The sequence below is a fragment of the Gallus gallus genome, chromosome 7 (assembly GCF_016699485.2).
Source record: "Gallus gallus isolate bGalGal1 chromosome 7, bGalGal1.mat.broiler.GRCg7b, whole genome shotgun sequence".
NCBI classification, from domain to species: domain Eukaryota; kingdom Metazoa; phylum Chordata; class Aves; order Galliformes; family Phasianidae; genus Gallus; species Gallus gallus.
Window position 1 is genome coordinate 28,980,823 of NC_052538.1, and position 21,662 is coordinate 29,002,484.

The window sequence follows — 21,662 nt, forward strand, 5'->3', positions numbered from 1 at the left end:
AGATGGAATCACTCTGCTAGAGGTGGAGGGATATAACTCACACAGTCAGACATGTATCTGCTAAAGCCACAAAACACGTGTTGGTGTATTTTCAGGAATGCTTGCTTTAACTGAACCAACATTGAGCACATTGACAAGGACACATGAACTCTCTTTCAGTGCAAGAGCCAATATAATAAAAAGCAGGAAAAGAAAACCACAGAATTTCCTCAACACACAGATAGTGAGACCTGGTATGACTAATTTCCAGCTGTCAGTGAGAAGAAAATGAAATAGAGAGCAAAAAGAAAAGAGTTTGCATAGTAGACAGCCAGATGGGGGGCCTATATACAGAGCTAACTGTAGGCTGGGGATGAATACTGACCACACACAGCAGTAAATCAGTCTTCAAAATCTTTTTTAAAATAGTCACAGCTGCAGCTTTCAGACCTGAGAGTAAACACACATCAAGTTTTCTCAAGTGCTACATGGAAACTCTCTTAAGAGTAGAATTTCATATTTCAAACTGAAGCTCTTTCGGAGAAGTTCCCTTGAATTCATATGTAAGATAACCTATTATTCCTATTTATTGTACAACAGCATGCGAAAAGGGAAGGAGGCACTTTCTATCATCGTTAAGTAGCAGAAGGGTGGGAGTGGGAAAGAAAAAAAAAAAGGGAGAGATATGACTGTTCAAGAAGCTGTTTGCTGTTTTTTTCTTTTATTCATTGGAGTTCATTTATATCAACTATCAAGAATGGTAAAACCACTAATAATTCATAAACCCATCGAAAAGGACCCTGTATATCTGTCTGGTGTATATATATTCTCAGTACTTAATAAAATCACTGGTTTGTTGTGGAAATATCAAAGCACATGCACTGTTTGCATATGTTATTGTCCTCTGCTCTGAGACTCCTCTTACACTGTCAACAAAAGCTAGCATTACACTTAAGCATGTGAGACAACATTTTCCAAATGATTCACAATGAGGAAATAAGAGTAAGGAGAACAAGATGACAAAGACAATGAAGACACTGCTTAGCTTTCAAAGAGAAATGCAATGCTGGTAAAGAAAGGCAGAGGGACTGTTGAAATAAAAGTGTTAGACAAAGCGAGTGCAGGAAATTAAGGCAAAGCTGTGGAAAAAGGTGTGATACAGGAGAGAATCACATGGAGTCATAACAAATCTGAAAGGAAAGAGCAGTGAGACAGTTTTGAGAGCTGCTCATGCAGAACAGAGCATTTCACTGAAGCAGAAACATGTCCAAAAAGATCATATAAGGGGGCCAAAGAAAATAGCTGAAGATTCAATCCGAATAGTCACTGAAAAAAAGAGAATTCACTGGAGTCCTCAAGAACCATCCAGCTCAGCTTTCATCCTTCCTTCGGTCATCACTACTCACACCGTAATGAAATCAGTAGTCTTAACACTGCTACTCTCAACTATAGCATCAAGTTCCTTTTCTTCCTATAGCAATAGGACACAAAAAGGGGCAAATCCTCTCTTCAGTACAGAATTGCTTGTAGAAACCCTTCATGAAACACAGGAAAGTGGATATACTACTATAAATCCATAGGTAGAAACTCAGCCTTTTTTTAATAGGTGAGCAAACCACTTGTATACACTGACAGTTGACTTCAGGAACCTGTTTAAAACCTGGCTTATCATATTAGCCTTGTAGTTCTGATAAGCATGAAAACATGCCACTACACTGAATGTTTGCTGCCAAAAACTTCAGAAGTGACAAAATGTGGGTAACTACCTTACGAACAGATTGAGTACTGAAGCTTGACCCATCCTACTGCACGCCAAAGAACTTCTTTTCCAGGATAATGAAAACAATCGTGGTGCAAATTATATAATTAGTCCCATAGGTACTATTCACATAAATAGTCCCCATGACTTCAGGGCAATTCTTGTATATAAGCAGACTAGGATATGTAAATATCAACTATCTCAAGTGAAAAGTAACGCATATTCTATATATTACAACAAACCTTTTAATTAAAAATCAAAAGGAGCCTTTTGTAACTCATTTCCTTGCACAGCAGCTACCCATACATTTAAAAGTTTTCTGACTTTGACAGCTTATTACCTTGAGAAGACTTAAGTTTATATTTATGCTCGATGACATCTAATTACCTACTGCAATCATAGAACAAGAAGTTGCTCGCCTGAACTTTTCAGAAGGATTTTGTTGTGTTGCTGTTCACGCTGGGATAGGAATAACCTTCACAAATAAGGTAGGAGTGTCTAAAACAAGCTTTCTGGAAGGATCAACCAAATCTACATTACCAACACCACCCAGCTCTTAGAGATATTTTGTGTTTGTTTAGAACTTCCATTAGACGATCCGATTTCAACAGTTCTACCATAAAATTCAAAACTGCAGCACATCATTACTCCTAATTGAATGTACTTAAGCTCAAGTTCTTCCTCTGAAAGACTCCCCTAATATATATTAAATGCTTTGATTTAAACAGTCTCTGAAGCCATAGGATAGGAGAGGGGAAAGGAAGCCAGCAGCCGTTGTGCAGGTAGGAACAGAAAGAACAAGCACAAATGATCAGTAGCACTGGCAGTGTTTGATTCAGTTCCTCACTCACTCAGCATTTCAAACAAGTTTAATGGTTTTCCCACTAGCATTTGAAATTCTCCCTGCATTTCCAAAAAGAAAAGCCTAATATTTGCCCAGTTTGTTTTATAGAAAGCTACAAAATGCTTTTTTTTTTTTCCCCCCCCAACTACAATGAATGCAAATTGCAAATATTGCCCCAGGCAGTGTAATATAACCCCCATAAGCCTTTAAAGAATCTTTATTCTCTTTAAATCATAACATTGTTTAATACTTCCTAACTGATTTGCTTAAGACTACATCCTCCAAACATCAGAGGGCTTTTATCTTGGTTGAGAATCATTCAAAACTATTTGTTTGATTCTCTACATATGTAACATACACTAAATTATATGACTGTTGCCAGCAGTGTTAAGAACTATTAGGAAAGGTTTTTCAGCTTCAGCCTCAGATCTGTAGGTCATCCAGTGTCCTTCCTAATAGATAAAAACAGCAATTTATCATCATCAGTCACCATCAGCATGGCTCATTTTCCTATCACGTATTCATGAATGTTATGTGAAGCAGCTGAGTGGAGCATAAAAGAAGTATGTGGTTACAGCAGAAAGGTACAGAGTTTGAGACCCCTGAAATCTTGTGACTAATGTGTGGACTTGAAATATGACACAGGTCTTCTAACAGTTATGAACAAAGCATCAACAAATTGCAGCCACCCACTGGTGGGAGATTCACAGCAGCAGATGACTTTCCAGTGTCTTCCAATATCACATTAAAGAAAAGATAATGTGAAGTATGGTCCTGTACACTTAGAAGTTTTTCCTCTAGTGAAGCATATTTCAAAGCTCTATTTGTTTAAAACAAGAACAACAAAAGCTAAGCTACTTCTCTAGGGATCACAAGTTACATTTATCCTTATTACCACTATGGAAAGAAAGCCTGTTTTCATGTTTGTGAGTCAGTAACGTATGCTAGCAAACTCCAAATGCCTTCAAGTTACTAAAAATTGCTAAGGTGATGGCTTTCAAATGCTACAATAACATCAAATAACATCTCACTGTGCTTAAAGAGATCCTCTGCCTTGTTAATTATCAGAATTGCTTGCCTGAAGCAATACCTTCACATGGAAGAAACTGGAAAGAAACACAGGAAGTAGGTTTGAAAATAATGCAGTACGTGCAGTATGTATACTCAAATATGTAAGACTGCTATGTAGTGTACAGTGTGCCTGCAATTCTCTTTAACACTGAACAGCCAGAAAGACTGCCATATTTCCCAGGTTTTACATTACTGCAGCAATCCTTCTAACACACCTCCAAAGCAGAGAGCTCCAAATGCTGAAAAAACAAGTGCTGTGCTGCACTACACAGGCTCCTACGTGCTGTTTTGAAAGCAAGACATGGAAAACCTGCATAAAGGCATGGAACCATGAGGGGAGAGCGCAAGAAGTAAGAGCTCACACATCACCTGTTCTGGGTCCCTCACAGAAGACTTCTCCACAGTGGTGCTCCCAGTTCCCAGGATGGGATCAAGTGCTGGAAGCAATCTGAAAAGCTCTTTGCATTTGGAAAGGTTCTGAAGAGAAGGTTCTGAATGTGAGATGTCCACAGAAACACATTCATGTGCTATACTGCCACCTAAAAAAATATCCTCACACTGCTCACTCAAGCTATCCAAGATCTTATACCACAAATGGACTGTTTATAAGATATCACATGAGGTGATGTTTTTCAATTAACACGAGAAGCACTTCACTAGAATTGAGATCCTGCTCAGCCCTTCTCCACAGAGATCAGCATAGAAGATCAGAAATGCAATGAAGGTTTAAGATGAGATTCAGTTTTTTTCTAGTCCTGATCACATCACTCAGTCACACGACAGATCTCCTCAACAGCCACATGAAAAAGAGAAAGCAAATCAAGGCCATGTGTGCTGAATGATATTCCAAACCACTGCTACTAACACATTTTCACATCAGCTTCTTGTGCTGCTGGCCATATACCCAACAGATATTACAAATCTGTAACACATCTTCCTGTAACGCTTCTGTATCCAGCACAGAAATAGTATGGCATATATATAGTGTAAGAAATAGAATGTAAATGTTAAAGATAAGATTTAGATCTTAACTGCTTATGAAACATTCTGGGCTTAACAATACAACCTTATTTCTCCACTTTTATTTGCTTTTTCTACCTGATGCTTCTGACATTATGTTGAACCTTGCACAGCACTACGTTTGATATACTGCCACAATATAAAGAAGTAGAAAATTCTGCTAGGTTGGTAAGAAGGAAAAATGTGAAGTCACTCTGGGTTGTGTACTAGAACAAAGATTCTTATGTCAGCTTGAAGCCAACTCTGAACACAATCAAGAGTGGAGGACAAAGAGATGACTACCCAACTAAATCTTTCACTTTCCTGGAACTGTTGCAAGCATATGATTAAGAGTTCAAGCTTTTCCTTGACCCACTGAGCTCAAAATGACCTGAGTCGGGCAGGGGGAAAACCCTTCACCTTGATAAAACCTCATTAAGATAAATACTGCTCCAGACAGACACAACTATCCATCAGCATTTTTCCCACTGCAAGATCAGAGTCTAATTTAGGGGGGAAATAAGTGATGCAGTAAAGGAAGACATAACAGTATAAACCATTTTAGCCTTGGGCACTGAAATATAAAGCACAGATTGTTCTCTTTTGTTCAGACACTTGCAGAATATGACCTTTGCATGGTGACCACAGAAACTGGCCCTGACACAGAGAAAATTCAACTTATTAATCAAAACAGTCAGGCTTCTGTTGAAGCAAACAGTAGTCAGTTGTGCCTGTATGTATACCACATATGTAATTGAAATGCTTACCAAAGAATTCCCCTACTTAATGCGATGCAATACAGTCTGATTTCATTTCTGCTTGCCTATTTTGAAGAACAAGAATGCAGTAGTTTCTAAATGACAAACAGTAAAGAAACAACCTGTTTGTTTGGGGGATTTTCTTTTTGTGTTTTAAAAATCAATTTTTCAAAGTCCTTAAGTTGGGAGAGTAGGAGAGGCTCAGGAGGGGAGGGTCATAAATTTCAAAGGTCTGTCTTCTATACACACAAAGAACAGCCAGCAGCACCAGGTGATGTAGATCATCTGTTTGTTTGTTTTTTTTTTTTTGTAAACAGACTGAAGCCTCACAGAAGTAATACCTAGAGGAATTATCTTAGTTTTTCATCTGCAAAGACAACATTCATCAACCAGTAAGCCATACAGGTACACTATACTTTTCAAGTATGTTGTGTCCACTGACTACTGAAAGGTTGTGCATTCTAAAATTGATCACTAAACATCATTGTTTATAACCCTGGGACAGTTCCTAAAAACTACAAGATAAAAAACACTATTTTTTGTCCTGATGTATGGAGGGAACCACGTTTACTTCTGACACAAGTCTGAGTCCTTCAATAGAGCTTTCCAGAAATGAGGAGAAATACAAATGATTTCCAGCTGTTTTCCCTTCTACCAATACATCATCAGAATATAAAACTGTAATTTTAGCGATAAATAGGAGTCATTATTTAGCAAAAAGATACAAATAAATCTGGTAGATTTATCAAGCAAATTGCTGAAACATCGACAGCACTGTTAATGGAAGTTGTTATTAGATGCCTTGGCCCAGGGGAGGCTGCTTTAAAACTACCATCAAAGGAAGTGTTGGATATGAATTTGTATCCAATTTATTTATAAGCTAATGGCTTAGGATGCTTCAGTCAGTCGATCCAAGGTTTTATTTAAGTGGAAAGTCACAGCATTAGCCTGCTGTAATTTCAAATTGCAACTCAGGTCCCAAGCCTATAAATTAACCACAAGTGCATCAGCTTCAGAAAGACTGTTCTCAGGAGTATTTGTAAACTGGACTTGGAAGTCAGAAAAGAGATTTATGCTTAGAAAATCTCAGTGTAATTCCTTGCTCCTTCATAGGCTTTCCACAGGTCCAACCACTTCTCTACCAAAAGAGCTCTGCTGCTCCTGCAGTCTCAGAAGCTCCCTCGGTGCAGATAAGGCTTACCATTAAAAATAAAGAAGTAAGCTACAGCTGTCACCTGGACCGACACAAGCTTATACAAGCTCACCAAGCAAAATGAAACGTTGAGGTCCCTGACAGAGATGGATTTCCTGAAGGCCCTAAGAAGGGTACATATTTCTGACAGACCTGCTAGCAACAGTGCTATGAGATGTGGGCAAACAGTGGGAGTACGAGCTGCTCTTCCACCCAGGGCTCATATTCTGTAACAGCAATCAGAGAAAGCCAACGAAGCTTGTAACTCATGATATCCCAATGCTAAGGCAACAGCCCAAACCTGCTGTGCTAAGAAGCGTTTCCGACATAGATCTGGCATAGCACTGCCCACATCCTGGCCCTGGAGGGAGCTCAGATATGGCTGTCTGGGTCTTGGCTGCACAAGAATGGTGTATTTAAGGAGATCCAACAGCGGCCTCAATCTGCACAGAGCTCCTGGAAGGACTCTGGCCCACATCCCTACTGTGATCGTTTAAACCTAAAGAAAGATTGCCATTCATTGAAACCCAAGTTTTGTAAGCAATGTCATTATCTACAGCCCTGGCATCTATGGCAACAGGTGATCGATGTTAATTCAATGTCAACTTTTACCAGGAAAACCAATCTTGGTATGGAGAAATGCAATGCAAATAACTGCACAGGACCTGGTCCCCATGCTCCCTACAGCACAGCAGTCCCTGCACCCACTGCTGAGAGAGGCTGAGAGCTCCACAGTGCTCCGGTAATTATGTTTCTATATTTAGGATACAGTCTTTACGTCTGCAGTGATTTAAATGGAGAACTCACTCCTATTCCTCGTTCCCACCTGAAAGAGTAGTCAAACCACTGATTCTCAGTATATCACATGAAGGCTGCTCTGAAAAGATATCCACCTCTAACAACAAAAAGCTCTTCTGGCAATTCAGCGTCTCTGAATCGAATACGAAGATCGGTTAAGTTCAAGCACTTTTCGTTCTATCTACAAGGAGAGGCCCTCTAAAGCAAAAGAGTTCCTGAAATGCATGAGCTCGATGGATCCCCGCAACTGCCGTGGGGCAACGCCGGCACCGCCTCTGCAGCAGCGGCAGCGCTCGGGAAGCTGCTGAGATGGGGCAACGGCTCCCGCGGTCCGAGAATGGAAACTTCGATTTTGCGGTGCTCAAAGCCAAGTTCAGCTTTTCCCCTGTTGTCTACCCTGCCCAAAACGAGGGCGTTCCCATGCAGTCCGGCGCTGGGACGCGCTGGGACGCCGGGCGGTACCGCTCCCCGCACCGAGATGCGGGCGAACCCTCCGGTAAACCCCACACCTCCAGCCGAACAGGGCCGCTCCCCGCCCAGCCCCGGGCAGAGATGCGAAGCGACATCTCCCGCTCCTCCAAGGCGGAGACCGGAGCCCCCGCTCCCGGTACCCCGCACGCCCCTCAGGGTCCCCTCCCGGTGCAACCACGGGGAAAGCGGAGCGCAAACTCCCCCAGGACCCGACAGCACAGCTCAGCCCTCGCCGCAGCTTTCGCCTCCTCGCTGAGGTCCCTGCACGGTTAGATACCCGTGAGCCGCCCTCTGCCCCCCAACTCGGCTCCGCGGGGCTCCCGCATCCCCCGACCGAGCCGAGGTTGCTCGCACTCCCCGCACTTCGTGCTCATCTCCGCACAACTTCACCGGGACGGCGGCCGCCCCTCCCCGGCCCCTCGGCACCGCGGCTCCCACCTGGTCGGGCTGAGGCGGCGGCGGGTTCCCCCTGCCGCCCGGGTGCGCCGGCTGCTCCTTCATCGCTGTCATCGCAGGGGACTCGGCTCCGCTCGCCTGGGCTGCTCTCACCGCCTCTCACTGCCGCTGCGGCCCCGGGCAGCCCTCCCTCGGCGCCAGCCGCATGACACCAACCTCCCCTCGAAGCGGCGCGGCGGCAGAGGAGGAGGAAAAATAAAGAAAGAGGAAGGCGGGCGGGAGGCGCGGAGCCACCGCTCCCGCGGGCGGAAATCCCAGCCCCGTGTCGGCCCCACCGCCGTGCTCCTCCTGCCCTGCTGCCCGGGGACGGCCCCGCAGCAGCAACCGGGTGCCGCCCGCCGAGCGCCCCGCGCCGGGCACGCTCTGCCCTCCCGCCCGCCTCGCTCCGCCCGCCGGGAGCCCGGCCCGCCTCGTCCCGCCGCCGAGCAGCCAGCAGGTGTCACAGCGGTGCCCAGCAGCCTGGGAGAGACCATTCCGCACAGCCAGCGAGGGGGCGGAGGGCCGAACAGCCCCCGGCAATGCCCCGCGGAGACCGGCCCCGCCGAGGGCAACCCTGCGGTTTTAGCGGCCCGGTGTGCGGAGAGGAGTGCCCTGCGAAGCGATGGCACGGTACGGGGGAAATGCAGCCCAGTACCGTCTCGGCCAGCCCTGCTCTCAAGAGACTGCAAATTAGAATGAAAGTGTTTGATTTGTTTTAACACTATTGCATGGAATTCCCAAGAAAGAACAGCTCTGGCTGGATGGTGAGAACAGGCAGCGGGAGTGACGAAGACTGCCGGTAGGTTTCAGCCTCTAGTAGGAGCAGGGAGCTGACACAGGACTGAGGAATCACAAACCTATCTACGTGCCCATAAAACCCAGCACTGGGCTGACTCCTCCACCAAATAACAGACACCATTTCTTTTGATGAGCCAGTAAAAGTTCTTGGAGGAAAAAAAAAATACTGAGATGACCTTTGGAAGCACTTAAATGAAAGCTGGATAACGGCTAATAGCCACTGTTAATTTGTCAAGTGCAGATCGCATCAAATCTAATTTCTTCCTTTAATAGGATAACAACCCTGTGGATAGGAGAGCAGGAAATGTCATCTATCCTGATGCAGAAGGGCTTCCAGCACAGTCTTCCAGAACAGCTTTTTGAGGCAGAGAGAAGCATCACCTGAATAAAGCTGAAGTGAGTGTCTACAGCTGCCACGGGATGGATCGCTTCTGCGAAGTTCTGGGGCCTTCAGCCCTGGCAGCTGGATGTAAATCTGTCAGAGCGGTATGAGCACAGATAGTGCCTTTTGAAGTAGGAGAATGGTCTCAATTAAGTGACAATCTCTTCCTTTTTCTGGCTTCACAATTCCTTGCCAGCTCGATGCTGAGGGCCACCCCTGTCCCAGTACATGGGACCCACCTCCAGGCAACTGCAGTGCAGACAAGCATCACTCAGCCCAGTGCCAGCCTGCATGGCTCTCATCCCTCTGCTTCTCTTGAAGCCATCCATGCCCTTTCTCACCTCCCCATTTCGCATCGCCATTCTTTCTCTGACCATTCATTATTTCCTTTCTTACCTCTCTACCCTTGCTGCTGTGAGCCCTGTCCCTTTACCTTCTTGCCTTCTGCCGCTGTTTCTTTTCGTATAATAATTGTGCTGTGCATAGAAAAAGCAAAAAGGGCAACCAAGACAGCACCTTTTGCACACTGATACCCACTGCTCTGCTCTGTGTTATTGCTCCCAAGAAGCCTTTGATGAAAATCCTTCATTTGTGTTGGCTGTATGCTGCAGGACTCAGGATCTCATTCTTTCTGAGCAGTGCATAACAGGCGGAGACTCAGATTTTGCCTGTGGCCTCTAGGTGCTACAGTAATACAAATAAGAAGTCTTAGAAACAGGCATGTTCTGATTCATGCTGTTTATGGCACAGGTCTGTTGTAACTCAACTAATTACTGAGCCTATCAGAGCCAAAGCATTCTAATGATTTAAGGTTTGAATAGGCATGTTTCAAATAGAGGCTTCTTTCAGCTTGTTTTTGATGAGATCCATTGTTTTGGAGCTTCTCTATTAATCCAGAGGGAATTCACAACACATTCTTTGTGAGGTTTTATCACTATAACAGACTGGGATATGCAGCACGAGCTTCATTACAGATCATGCATGCTGATTGTTGGGCATTCATAAATCAACCAGAATTATTTGAAACAAGTATCTAGGGGCTAAGAGACTGACCTCTATGTACACCAAGGCTGATCTAAAGCTTCTTGAAATCAAAATCTTTTTTATCAGTACTGTTGATAACACTTACTCATCCCTTTTGTCATTATTTTTGTGTGCTGGTTCTTGGGATCGTAGCATTGATGCTCTGGGGATAACAAATTCCCCCACCAGTACTCAGTTGTGCCCACACCAACTTCTGTTTGCTTGGGTTTCATGTATAATCGTACAAAATCATTTGACTGGATTGCTTAACAGAACAATTGTTTTACAGGCAGTAATAGCAACATCTTTGAAACTGGACCCTGGTACTAAAACAAATGCCATACGGGCAAAAGCCACTAACACACATAGCACTGGTGGAAGTTTCTTGCGTGCATTTGTGTGCCTTCTAAAGGACTGGGTAAAATAGCTGCAGAAGGAAATGGAACTGTGCTCTTGCTAAGTTCTTTGCAGAGTCCTTGTGTTAATTAATGCATCTTCCACCTGTACTGTTATGTGACAGGCTGCATGCTGCTTTCTCCACCTTACTCATCACATGCAACACCAGCATGTAAAAATCAAGGATTTAGCATGAGTATTTTACATCCTACACAAACTGAATATGGAACCCTTCCGAGCATTGTTCACCAGTTAGAAATTACACCACGTGATGACACAATAGTATAGACATTGCGTCGATAGAGCCAAGTCAGGCAAAGTGCTGATTTTGGATAGCCAAAAGGTGACCCAGGAACTTGGTAAGGGATAGGAAAGAGCACATATCCATCGCAACTTGGGAGACGTGCTGGGAGGTGCAGCATCTGATCTGAAGGCAGATACAGAGCCTGCTGTAAATGAAGCCTTGGCTCTCAAGAGGTTTACCTGCAGAGCACATGGCACAATGAAGATCTCATCCCTTCCTTAGGTTTGGGGGTGATTTTCCAAGGACAAAACCAGGACGAAGCGGAACTGGTAGTTTTGTTTTCTGCTTATTTTAGATGTCACTCAACACTGAGTAATTAATAGCTGTACAGCTCAGTGAAGATGTAAATACCACTTGATCACTAATTATAAGCATTGCAATAAAAATAAAAAGCCTACTAAATCTTCTACATTCAATTGACCCATTCCTACACACAGGGTCTGCTTTTCTGCTATAAAGTCAACTGGCTGAGATCAAAAGCTCCTCACTCAGCTCCAGCCAAGCACCTCAGGTGTAGATCAGCTGTGCTGCTCAGCATCCCCCAGCCTGAGAAGAAAAGGCTCCAGCCATGCTCCTTGCAGCCTCTGTGCGTGCAACACAGGGCTTTTGAAATCTGTAAGGTCATGGCCTGAGAGTTTCTCTGCAGCTTTTTACAGTCAGACTTAATAGAATATACTCTGATTATGGATTTCTGGTTTCTTTTAGAACTTCAGCAACTGGGCTAAAAAAATCCTTGAAGTTGTCAAGGTGAATTTAAAAAAAAAAAAATCACAGAATTATGGAATTATTAAGGTTGGAAAAGACCTCCAAGATCATCTAGTCCACCCATCCACCTACCACCAGTACTGCCCACTGAATCACATCCCAAAGCACCACATCTGCAAGTTTCTTGAACACCTCCAGGGTGTTCAACCAACGTGACCAAAACTCAAAAGAAGTCAAGCTGATTGCTCTTCAACAGTGTTCTAAGTGGATGTGTGGGCTCACAAATACTTGTCCAGAGAGTAACCACGAACATATGCATAAACCTGACAAAGAGACATGATGGGGGTGTGCACAGAGTGCTTTAAGGGGTGGTTTTAAATGACAGAGTAGTTGAACTTCGCTGCTGAATTTCTGCAAGAGAGAAAAATTCCAGTCACCTTCTGCATTCAGAAATGCATCATATTCTAATGTCTGGATCAGTGAAAGGTTATTTTCTTTGTGAATAAACTGTACTCCTGTTTTTCTCCTCTTCTTTTAGAAAAACAATCAGTGCAAACACTGAGTTAATACAAATAAATGGAAATGTATTCCAGCAGGACAGTTACAGGACTTATTAAAACACATATGCAAATATTTCAGCTAAACTATACAGGAAAAGGAGCATATTTCCAAAAACACCTCTCATTAAGCAGTAAAATGCATAGCCAGCATTCCAGAGTGTTAAAAGAAATGGTTCAGAGCAGAAGAGCACGGGAGCTGTGATTTCATCCCTTCCCACTACCTAACGATGCACAGTCATAAACCTCAACACTTTCCACGAGAAATAGGGGTGTAGAAACACACGCATCTGTTATCACAGCCTGAAACTCCACAGTCACCACGTGTTACCAGAGCTGCAGAGGTCTTGCAGGACCTTCCTCCCACACCTCAGTGGGAGCCACAGCCAAAAGCCTGCTGGGGTTCCACAGCACATCCTCACTGCTACTGGGAGGGATGTCGTTCATTTCACACACTCAGAGGAAGGACTTTGAGTTGCTGCCGTTCTGGTTGGCTTGCTCCATTATATTTGTAAAATATTTCTCCTTACCAATGTTGCAAGCTCTAGTCACCAAACAAAGCAACAGGTGTTATGATGCTAACAGTGATCATAGAATTGCTATGGTTGGAAAAGACCCACAGGATCATCCAGTCCAACCATTCGCCCTTCACCAATGGTTCCCGCTAAACCATGTCCCTCAGCACAACATCCAAATGCAAAGCATCCAATCACAAAGTAATTTTCTACTGAGAATTGTATTTCCTTTAAAAGCAAGGCATAAGTGCATTTTATGATGAAAATTATAAAAAGTTTCTTTCTAAAAGCAATAGCTGTGTCTGGCCACCATAATTCTAAGATCCTCTAAAACATTGGCAAAAAAAAACCATGGCTGCCCAGGGAGGTGGTGGAGCCACCGTCCTTAGAGATGTTCAAGAAACATTTAGATGTTGTGGTGAGGGATTTGGTTTAGCGGGAAATATTGGTGGTAGGTGGGTGGTTGGGCTGGATGATCTTGGAGGTCTTTTCCAAGCTTGGTGATTCTGTGATTCTAAGCGGAGATCTCTGGGGCCTGTTCTCTGTTCAGTACCCTTAGTTTTGATTAACAGGCACTGAATGTAGTAGGTTTTATAATCCAGAAGGACTTATTCCCACATCAAAAGAAAGAAGAAAAGATTTTGTATACAATTATACTACCGAGCTTTTTTACACAATGTTATTAAAAGATGAAATGGAGCTGTCACAGAACTATATGATAAGAACCTATTAATCCATAACACGTTATATAATGAAAGCTATCAAACATTTCTATAATAACACACACACGTTATCCAAGATTTGAATAATACTTTCTTTTTTTTCCCCCCCAAAAGGGTCTGAAAATGTTTTACAAACTGATATGCAAATTATTCCTGCAGAAAGTTATTCATCCATCAAGGAAACACAGCTACAGCCCAAGGCAAAGAAAAGCAACTATATAATAAAAACAAAAGTCTTCTTCAGTCAGGACTGAGAGGAAGATATTGAAAAATAGCATGTAAATACATGGGATTTATGAAGAACCTTCCCTTTAAAATCCTGATTCCTTCACAGAATACAGTAGGATGTCTGCTACACTTTGGCAATCACACTAAGTAAAATAAGTATACTCTTATCAATGTTAAATACAGTAATAAGAATAATAGGTATAATCCCCATGTTAACTATTAAGAGTACACAATAATTTGATTAAAACACAGCAGTACAATGAATCCAGCCTCATACTGGAGAACTGGCTCAGGGAAAAAGCTTATCAACATCTCCTGCCAAGAGGAAACAGACCAACAGACCATGCTTGGGGACAAAAGGCAAGAGAATCACTGAGAAGCCAAACACTGATGGAGAGCTTAGATAAGCTGCACATACCAGAGCGTTTATCTGAGCATAATTTCCCATGGTTTCTTTCCCTGCTTTTGCAACCAAGTGTCTGCAAATAAAAACATAGCCTCACTTCAACATTGCCATTCAGACTGCAAATGGCTGAACTCTCACTTCAGTCTGAGCTCTGATCCTGATGAGCAGACATTTCATTGGGATAACACTAATTTTTTCACAGTTGTCAACCTGGCAGTCATTATTGTTTGTCTTCTCAATAAAGAAGATAGCAGAGATCCTTGAGGATGCTTACAGAAGTCACAGAGTGTGATTTGAGGCATAAAAGTGCTCTTTTCCTTTCAATTTAATTATCCAGAATCTCTAATTAGAAGCAGACTTTGTATGAAAAATGCAGACATTGGGAAGTTAACATCATTAGAGAATTAAGGGGTTGCAGTAAGAAATGTTACAGAAATTTTTGGATTATTTTCTACCTTGAGAACTGGACGCAAACCTCAGACTTCCCAACTGTGATGATACTGTCCCTCTCAGGAGAGTTACAGAGGACCAAGTATTGACACAACAGCACTTTGATTCTAAATAACCACCTAAAATCCAGCCTTAACATCATTACTCACCTGGGAGCTGCATTCAGAAACCCTCCTGAGGATTTCAACAGGATATTGGTCAGGAGAGACAGATAAAGAATTGCTGATGCCTCTTAACACTGAAGAACCCAGTCACTTTAAGAAAAAAAATGCTATTAAGGATGAGTGCTATCCTTCACATCACTCTCATAAGCTAAGCTGATGCAGCTAAAAAAATAAAGTCACACAGATGAGAAAAAAGTTGATATTATGAAAGTATGGAATTCTCAGGTGGGCTATTTGGTTGGGAAATTGAAGCAGAATTATAGAAGAGAAAATAAGCAGATAGGCAGAACTCCCCAATTAAGAATCTGAAGTAGTGATGTGTAAATGCCATGAAAATAAACAAATGCTGCAAGAAGCTGAAGTTTTTGGGCACCGTCAACAACATAAACAGCACTACAGAATTAATGAGATGCATTGCAAAATTGGGATTTTGCTATAGAAGCGTAATAAACTGTTCAAGAGGGGGAGGAGATAAAAGAGGAGGCCTCATATCTCTATCAGTAACATATATCCTGGTCCTGAGGTCTGCAGTTCAGCAAGTCAGAAGGAATTACTGTCATCTTGAATGACTCTGAGTATAGATGAAAGGGGCCACAGCTAAGGATGCTATACTACTGGAATTGTTCTTTTCCTTTTTGACCTTAAAAACCAAGAACAAAGCTGAGTGTTCACATATATCCCAAGATTTTTGTTCTTGCACTTGAGGGCATAACATCCTAAGAGTCAGGGGCAAGGAGAAATTCTATGACACAAATATCTGATACAACAACAATACAGGTGGACAAAGATAATTGCATCAACTTTCTGAATTTATCAGAGGCCGTATTTTATATTTTCAGAAGAAAGGTGAAAGCTTCAGGGAAATTAGAGGAGCATAAGAAAATGGTTAATAATCTAATGTTATCGTAGAGTCATTAAGGTTGGAAAAGACCTGTAAGATCATCTAGTCCAACCATCAGCCCATCACCGCCATGTCCGCTGTTAGAAGTGGCTGATCCCCACCTCACTACAACCTTCTTATTTTGGTAAGATGATCAGAAAAAATAAGATTAGGAAAAAAACAACACAAAAAAGGTAGACATCAAAAAGTGAAAGAAAGAAATAAGGCTGATGTTTCCAATACTTTTGTCATACACAAAAAAATTGAGACCAGGTAGCACGCTGTCCTAAGTATTATGAAGGCTAGAACATGAACACAAATAAATAAACCAGGTAAACAAATAATTACATAAATAAAGTGCATTCAAATCAACATGTCAATCTCTCTCAGACAGCAGTCAGCTCTGAACCATTTGAGAGAGCTGAGAACTTCACAGGGATGGGCTAATTAGGGAAGAACGGCAGGAACAGTGCTCACGTAACAAAGAGGAAGAGGCTAAAGCATACACAAGCAGCTAAGTCTAGATATATATTTTTTTCTGAGAACAAAAACAGCTTAAGTTTACAGAAGATAAGGTGATAAGAACACCAGCATTAATTTAACTAGACACCCAGTTCACCTAGCTTCCTTCTTTAACCAGCTAACCATGGACAAGCAGGAGAAATCCCTGTAGAACTTCACAAACATTGTGCCATGGTCTTCTGATAAGAAAATGAGATCGAGATGAAAATAACATTGCACAGCAGGTTGTTAACCTGCACAACGTGTTACCTGTTAATATTTAATTGCAAAAATGGGAAGTCTTTTCAATTAGGGCTTTTCTGGGATTTGTGTGCAAATCCATTATGTTATTCCAGTCATTAGAGAGCATTTTTATAGACATTTACAGCTACAAAACTCAGAGTTAGGAAAACAGAGAAAAGTGAGTTACAAGTAGTGTCAAGAATAGGATCAAAATTCAAAACAGGAAAAATGAATGGGATCCCAAATCATAATGTGAAATTCTATCAGGTGTACCAAGTACTGCCCATACTGAGCTGCAATCAAGTGCATGAAGGCAATGAGGGCAGAGCTGCAGTGCAAAAGCAGCACAGCAAGATCTCTCTGTGCTCTACGCTGCAGTGAGCTGTGACCTAAATATGACTCAGCACAGTAATGCTGTTCCCAAAAAAAGCAAATTTAGTACTGGGATGAATGAAGAGCAGGACTCATACATATGCTAGCAAAAAATTAGTTGCTTTTTTCAATAGGAGTCTTATGGGTCTGTGGTTCATTTTGATCATTGCCCTACAAACACAAGAAGGGAAGCAACAAACACGTCTGAAGAGTAATCAAAGAAACTGTATTTCTAAAGTCTCTTGTGAGAGAAGACAATCATTTCAAGTTCAAGAACAGCAGACAGGCTCGGGAGCACGTCATTGATAAGGAATTTCATAGAATGATAGAATCATTAAGGCTGGGAAGACCACTAAGAAGATCTAGTCCAACCATCAACCTACCACCATACCACTAAACCATGTCACTCAGTGCCACATCCTCCCTTTCCCTTGAACACCTCCAGGGATTATGACTTCACCACCTCCCTGCACAGCCTGTTTCAGTGCCTCACACTTTTTCTGAGAAAAAATTTTTCCTGAAATCCAATCTAAACCTTCCCTGGCACAATTTAAAGCCATTACCTCTTGTCCTATTGCTAATTACCTGGGAGAAGAGGCAACCCTCGCATCACTACAACCTCTTTTTCAACCAGATCTCAGCTGACCAGGTATTGTCACAGGACCAGAGGATTTAGGGGAGTTCCTTCAAGCCTTCTATTTCCATGATTCCCAGCACCCCATTCCCTCCCACACTCTGCTCTGCACAGCAGGTGAATATGGTCCTGAATTAACTTCATCCTTCCCTAGATTGCAGCATAAATCAATCCAATGACACTTTACTACATACCTGAAATTAAGCACATGCTTAAGTGCTTTGCTCAACAGCAATATACTTTAAGCACATACTTTAAAACTCTGCAAACTGTGTCTTTATAGCTTTCCAAAGTCACTACAATGGTGACACAGGTCTAAATTATTGCAGTATGGGAATATAATTGCTTGCTTGTAAGAAAGAGACCCAGAAAAGGAAAGAATGCAAAAGAATACTTTTGCTGCTGTTAATTTTAATTTAGTGCATTCACATCTTTTTCAGAGTAAACTGATGAAAATGATAGCCTTCTGCATAACTCTTTTTATAGAGGTATTTTCTAAAATCAGACACAAACTGTAGGATCCCCAGTGTCCTCCTTGCACGCAGGTGATGCAAGCCATAGCACTGCTGCACATGTGTGAACCTGAGACCAAGCTGTGTGCCTGTCCAAAGTAGCTTGACCCAATCCAACCAAACATGATTTTAAAACAGAAGGAAAGCGAGAGCTCTTCCAATATTTGAGGGCATTAACCCTTGTTTCCCCCCCAAAAAAATAAGAAAATGAAAAAAAAAAAAATCAACTGCCTAACAACTACCAAACATGACTACTCTTATAATGACTTCTAGGGGGAGAAAAATCTATGACAAACCATATGCTTTTCATCTTTCTTTTTTCCGGCTCTCTTTCACTCCTACTAAACATATACTTATTTTGACCCTTGAGTTCTAGCATTGACAGTTACTTCAGTTCAGTCAATATTTAGCCATCTTATCAAGACCTTCAACAAAAGTCAATATCTGTGTTTACATATATGGCAGAAGACAAAAGAAACTGCAGGATTGTCATTTCATGTATTACCTATCGGGATATATATTCACAGGATTTTTTTTCTTTAATACATATTTTATGGTACGTTTAAGCCATTCATATTTACTTGTTGCAGAACGAAATCATACAAGGGTATTCCTTATCACATCTTTCAAATTGCCTTTGTTGAAGGAATGAGATGTCTTAGTACTGCCTCATCCTGAAGAACAGTCTTCCATGTAAAGAAAACTATTTAAACACAAAGTTTTAAACATTCTTTCTCAGTAAGACTATCATTGGATTTCCATGGAAAATAAGATGGGAGATAGGAGGACAGGAAACTCTTTATCTAAAAAGCAGTGTCAGAAAATTATTAGTAATTCTAAGTGTCATACAGTCACTGTTAAAAGTGGCATTATCAGTGACACATCATCAAGAAGAAGAATTGCAAAGTCACAAGAAGACAAAGTAATTTGCAAAAGTGCAGTAGGCCATCGCAGTGATGCCAAGATAGGTTGGAGCGATAGAAATGCTGTGTACATTCATGTATTCAACAATGCGACATAGCACTTAACCACTAGGGTTGAGTCATAATTTGACACTTTTTTTTTTTCATTAAGGACAGTTAGAGATCAAAAATTACTGTTTGATAATACATCCAAAATGTGACTTTATTCCCTCTACCAACTTGTCCTTGCTTGTTGCTTCTTGACACATAATTAACAAAAAAAAATCATGGCTCTAACTGAAGAAAACAAAAGTAACCACTCACTGCTCCATTAAAAATAACAGCTTGAATATACATTCTGGAGGTCATTAATGAAACAGTTTCATTAGTGCTTACACTCTAGTAGCCACAGTCAATGACCTGTAACGCCACTTAATAGGAGAAAACTACTTGGACGTTCAGGAATAAGTTTGTTCCTAATGTCTGCTTCAGGTAATGTTCCGGAGTTAAAGAGTCTTTCAGACTCCAACTGTAGAGTTTGTTCATCTAGAGTACCTGGGGAAGCTCCAGCCTGGGTCAGCACAGCCCTGGAAGCAGCAGGGCTGTTCAGTGGGCATTTCACTAACTGTGCCAGCACCGAGCTTAGCCTCCAAATGCAGAGTTAGGCACTTAATTCCAACAGAAATTGTAAAAGGCTACAAATGCAAATTGATCAGAACTATTCAGATTGAAGGGGCCTTCAGCTCCCCACAAGTTTAGTTCAGCAATTCTCTCTCTTTTTTCTAAGTACATGCCAGAAACAGCAACTTATAGCACTTAATCTGAAAACATTTGATGTGATGTACATGTCAAATGTGCAATATGTGGTTTGTTTAAAGTGGAAAATAAGACTTCTGGCTCAGCCTCCAAGTGAAGCTGAATAGTCATTAAGTGTGGGGCACAGAAGCAGCTCCATGCCCTCTCGCAGCACTGGCATCTCTGGGATGCTGAAAGCATTTCACAGCCTTTACTTGCTGCCAGGCATATAAACTACTGCACGAGTCCCTTCTACCAGTCATCCCTCTGTGTCAAATCTTTGACTTTTATACCTAAAGACAGAGCAGGTGGTGTAAAAAGTAGTGATTTCCCAGCACAAGAAAAATCATTAATTGCTCACTTACAGTGATAAAAGGGTACTTGCTGCAGGACAGGATTTAACTGACAGACATTTCAAACCCAGGTTGGATACAAGTGATAGCAGAAGCACTTTTTGGTTCTAAAAGAACCAATAGCATGTCTGGAGTGTGCTTAGGTCATAACATCTCTGCGGAACCATTAAGGGCTTTGTAGGTTTTACACCCAAGTCCACCTGGCAACCTGGAAAGCGCACCCTGTTAGGGTTCACGGAGGGGAAAAAAGTGAATCTGTTTTATCTTCTTCATCTTCCCCTAAGAACACATTCCCTTAGAAACAAGAGGAGAACAAAAAGAGGGGAGAATAACAGAACAACTGAAAGAGCACTAACATTTCAAATTCTTCTCAAGGGCTTATCAGCTAGAACAACTATATCTCTGTAAATCAGGCAAGATATACAGTTATGCTAGCACACTTACTGTGTGAATCACAAAGGTGAAAACAAGGAGCTAATCAAGCCCACAATACATAGCCATTACTCTTTCTAAATTGCTGTTAACCCCTATTTTTTTCTATGCTTGAAAATTATTGTTTGCTGGTAGAGAATGTCATCTCCAAATTGGAAAGAAAAAAAAAAAAAGAACAAAATAGAAGCAAGCCTTTCTTTAGAGAGCATGTCAAAAAGGTCAATCATTTTATATTTCCATATGAAGAAGTGATTAACACAGCTCCAGCTTTATGAAAGCACACTTGCCTTGGATAAATCATTATCTACTGCAAAAAAATAACAACTCCTGATAAAGAACGCAGCTGATAACTTGAATACAGGACATATTACGGAGGGTACAAATTGGAACTTTTGTTTTCTGGGCAATATCTGAGTCAAAAGGCAACAAAAACGCAGCCTCAAGTGGATGAAACCCATCAAAAACATTGTAAAAAATAAAAAAATTACCCTTTATCTACTGTTTCATAGCAGTTCTAAAGGATGGCCACACAGCAGCAATGATATTTCCTAGGTAAACTCTGGAAAGCTGTCCTGATAGATTTGTATATCATGGAAAACTATGTGCCAAACTTCAGCCATTTCCTTATAAAAATCAGAAGAAAAAAAAAAAGAAAAAGAAACACTACACAATTTTACTGTAACCCATCTATAAGACTTATAGCATCAGACATGTAAAAAAAGGAAAGCACAAAGATTAGAAAATGCAGATTTACATTACCCTGCCAACAGTCTCTTGCTCTGCCTTCAACTTGTGGCTTTTGTGAGGAAAGCCTCTGCTACAAAAGCTGAAACCACCTACACTGGCAGCTCTGCTGGAGGTGGCACAGTCCTCCCAGGAGGCACTGTGCGGAGCTTAGGTTGGTGCTGGAGCTCAGATACCATCTCAGACACTCCTGGCCTCCTACACAGAAGCTTGCAGAGTTGGCACAAAAGGAAAGACAATCCCAGAAATAGTGAACTACCACCTTCTTCTCTTTTCTTGGATTTAGAAGCTATTTGTAACATCATTTCTCCTTTTTTTGTTCAGATTGGATTCTCTCT

General features: G+C 41.8%; 1 protein-coding gene across 5 annotated transcripts in view; it reads right to left on the reverse strand.

Moving 5' to 3' along the window:
* Positions 1-21,662, reverse strand: part of DPP10 (dipeptidyl peptidase like 10) — a 362,759-nt gene that overhangs the window by 190,374 nt on the left and 150,723 nt on the right. For 4 of the 5 annotated variants that reach the window (XR_006939924.1, XR_005861359.2, XR_005861360.2 and 1 more), the window contains exon 1: positions 8,310-8,696. The exons of the other annotated variant lie outside the window; for it this stretch is intronic. Coding sequence is in view for 1 of the 4 variants with exons in the window: in XM_004942973.5 (XP_004943030.2) it covers positions 8,310-8,381 (72 nt within the window). In the remaining 3 variants the exon portion in view is untranslated. Of the gene's footprint in view, positions 1-8,309; positions 8,697-21,662 lie in introns of those variants that run through there. 5 annotated transcript variants of the gene reach the window in all.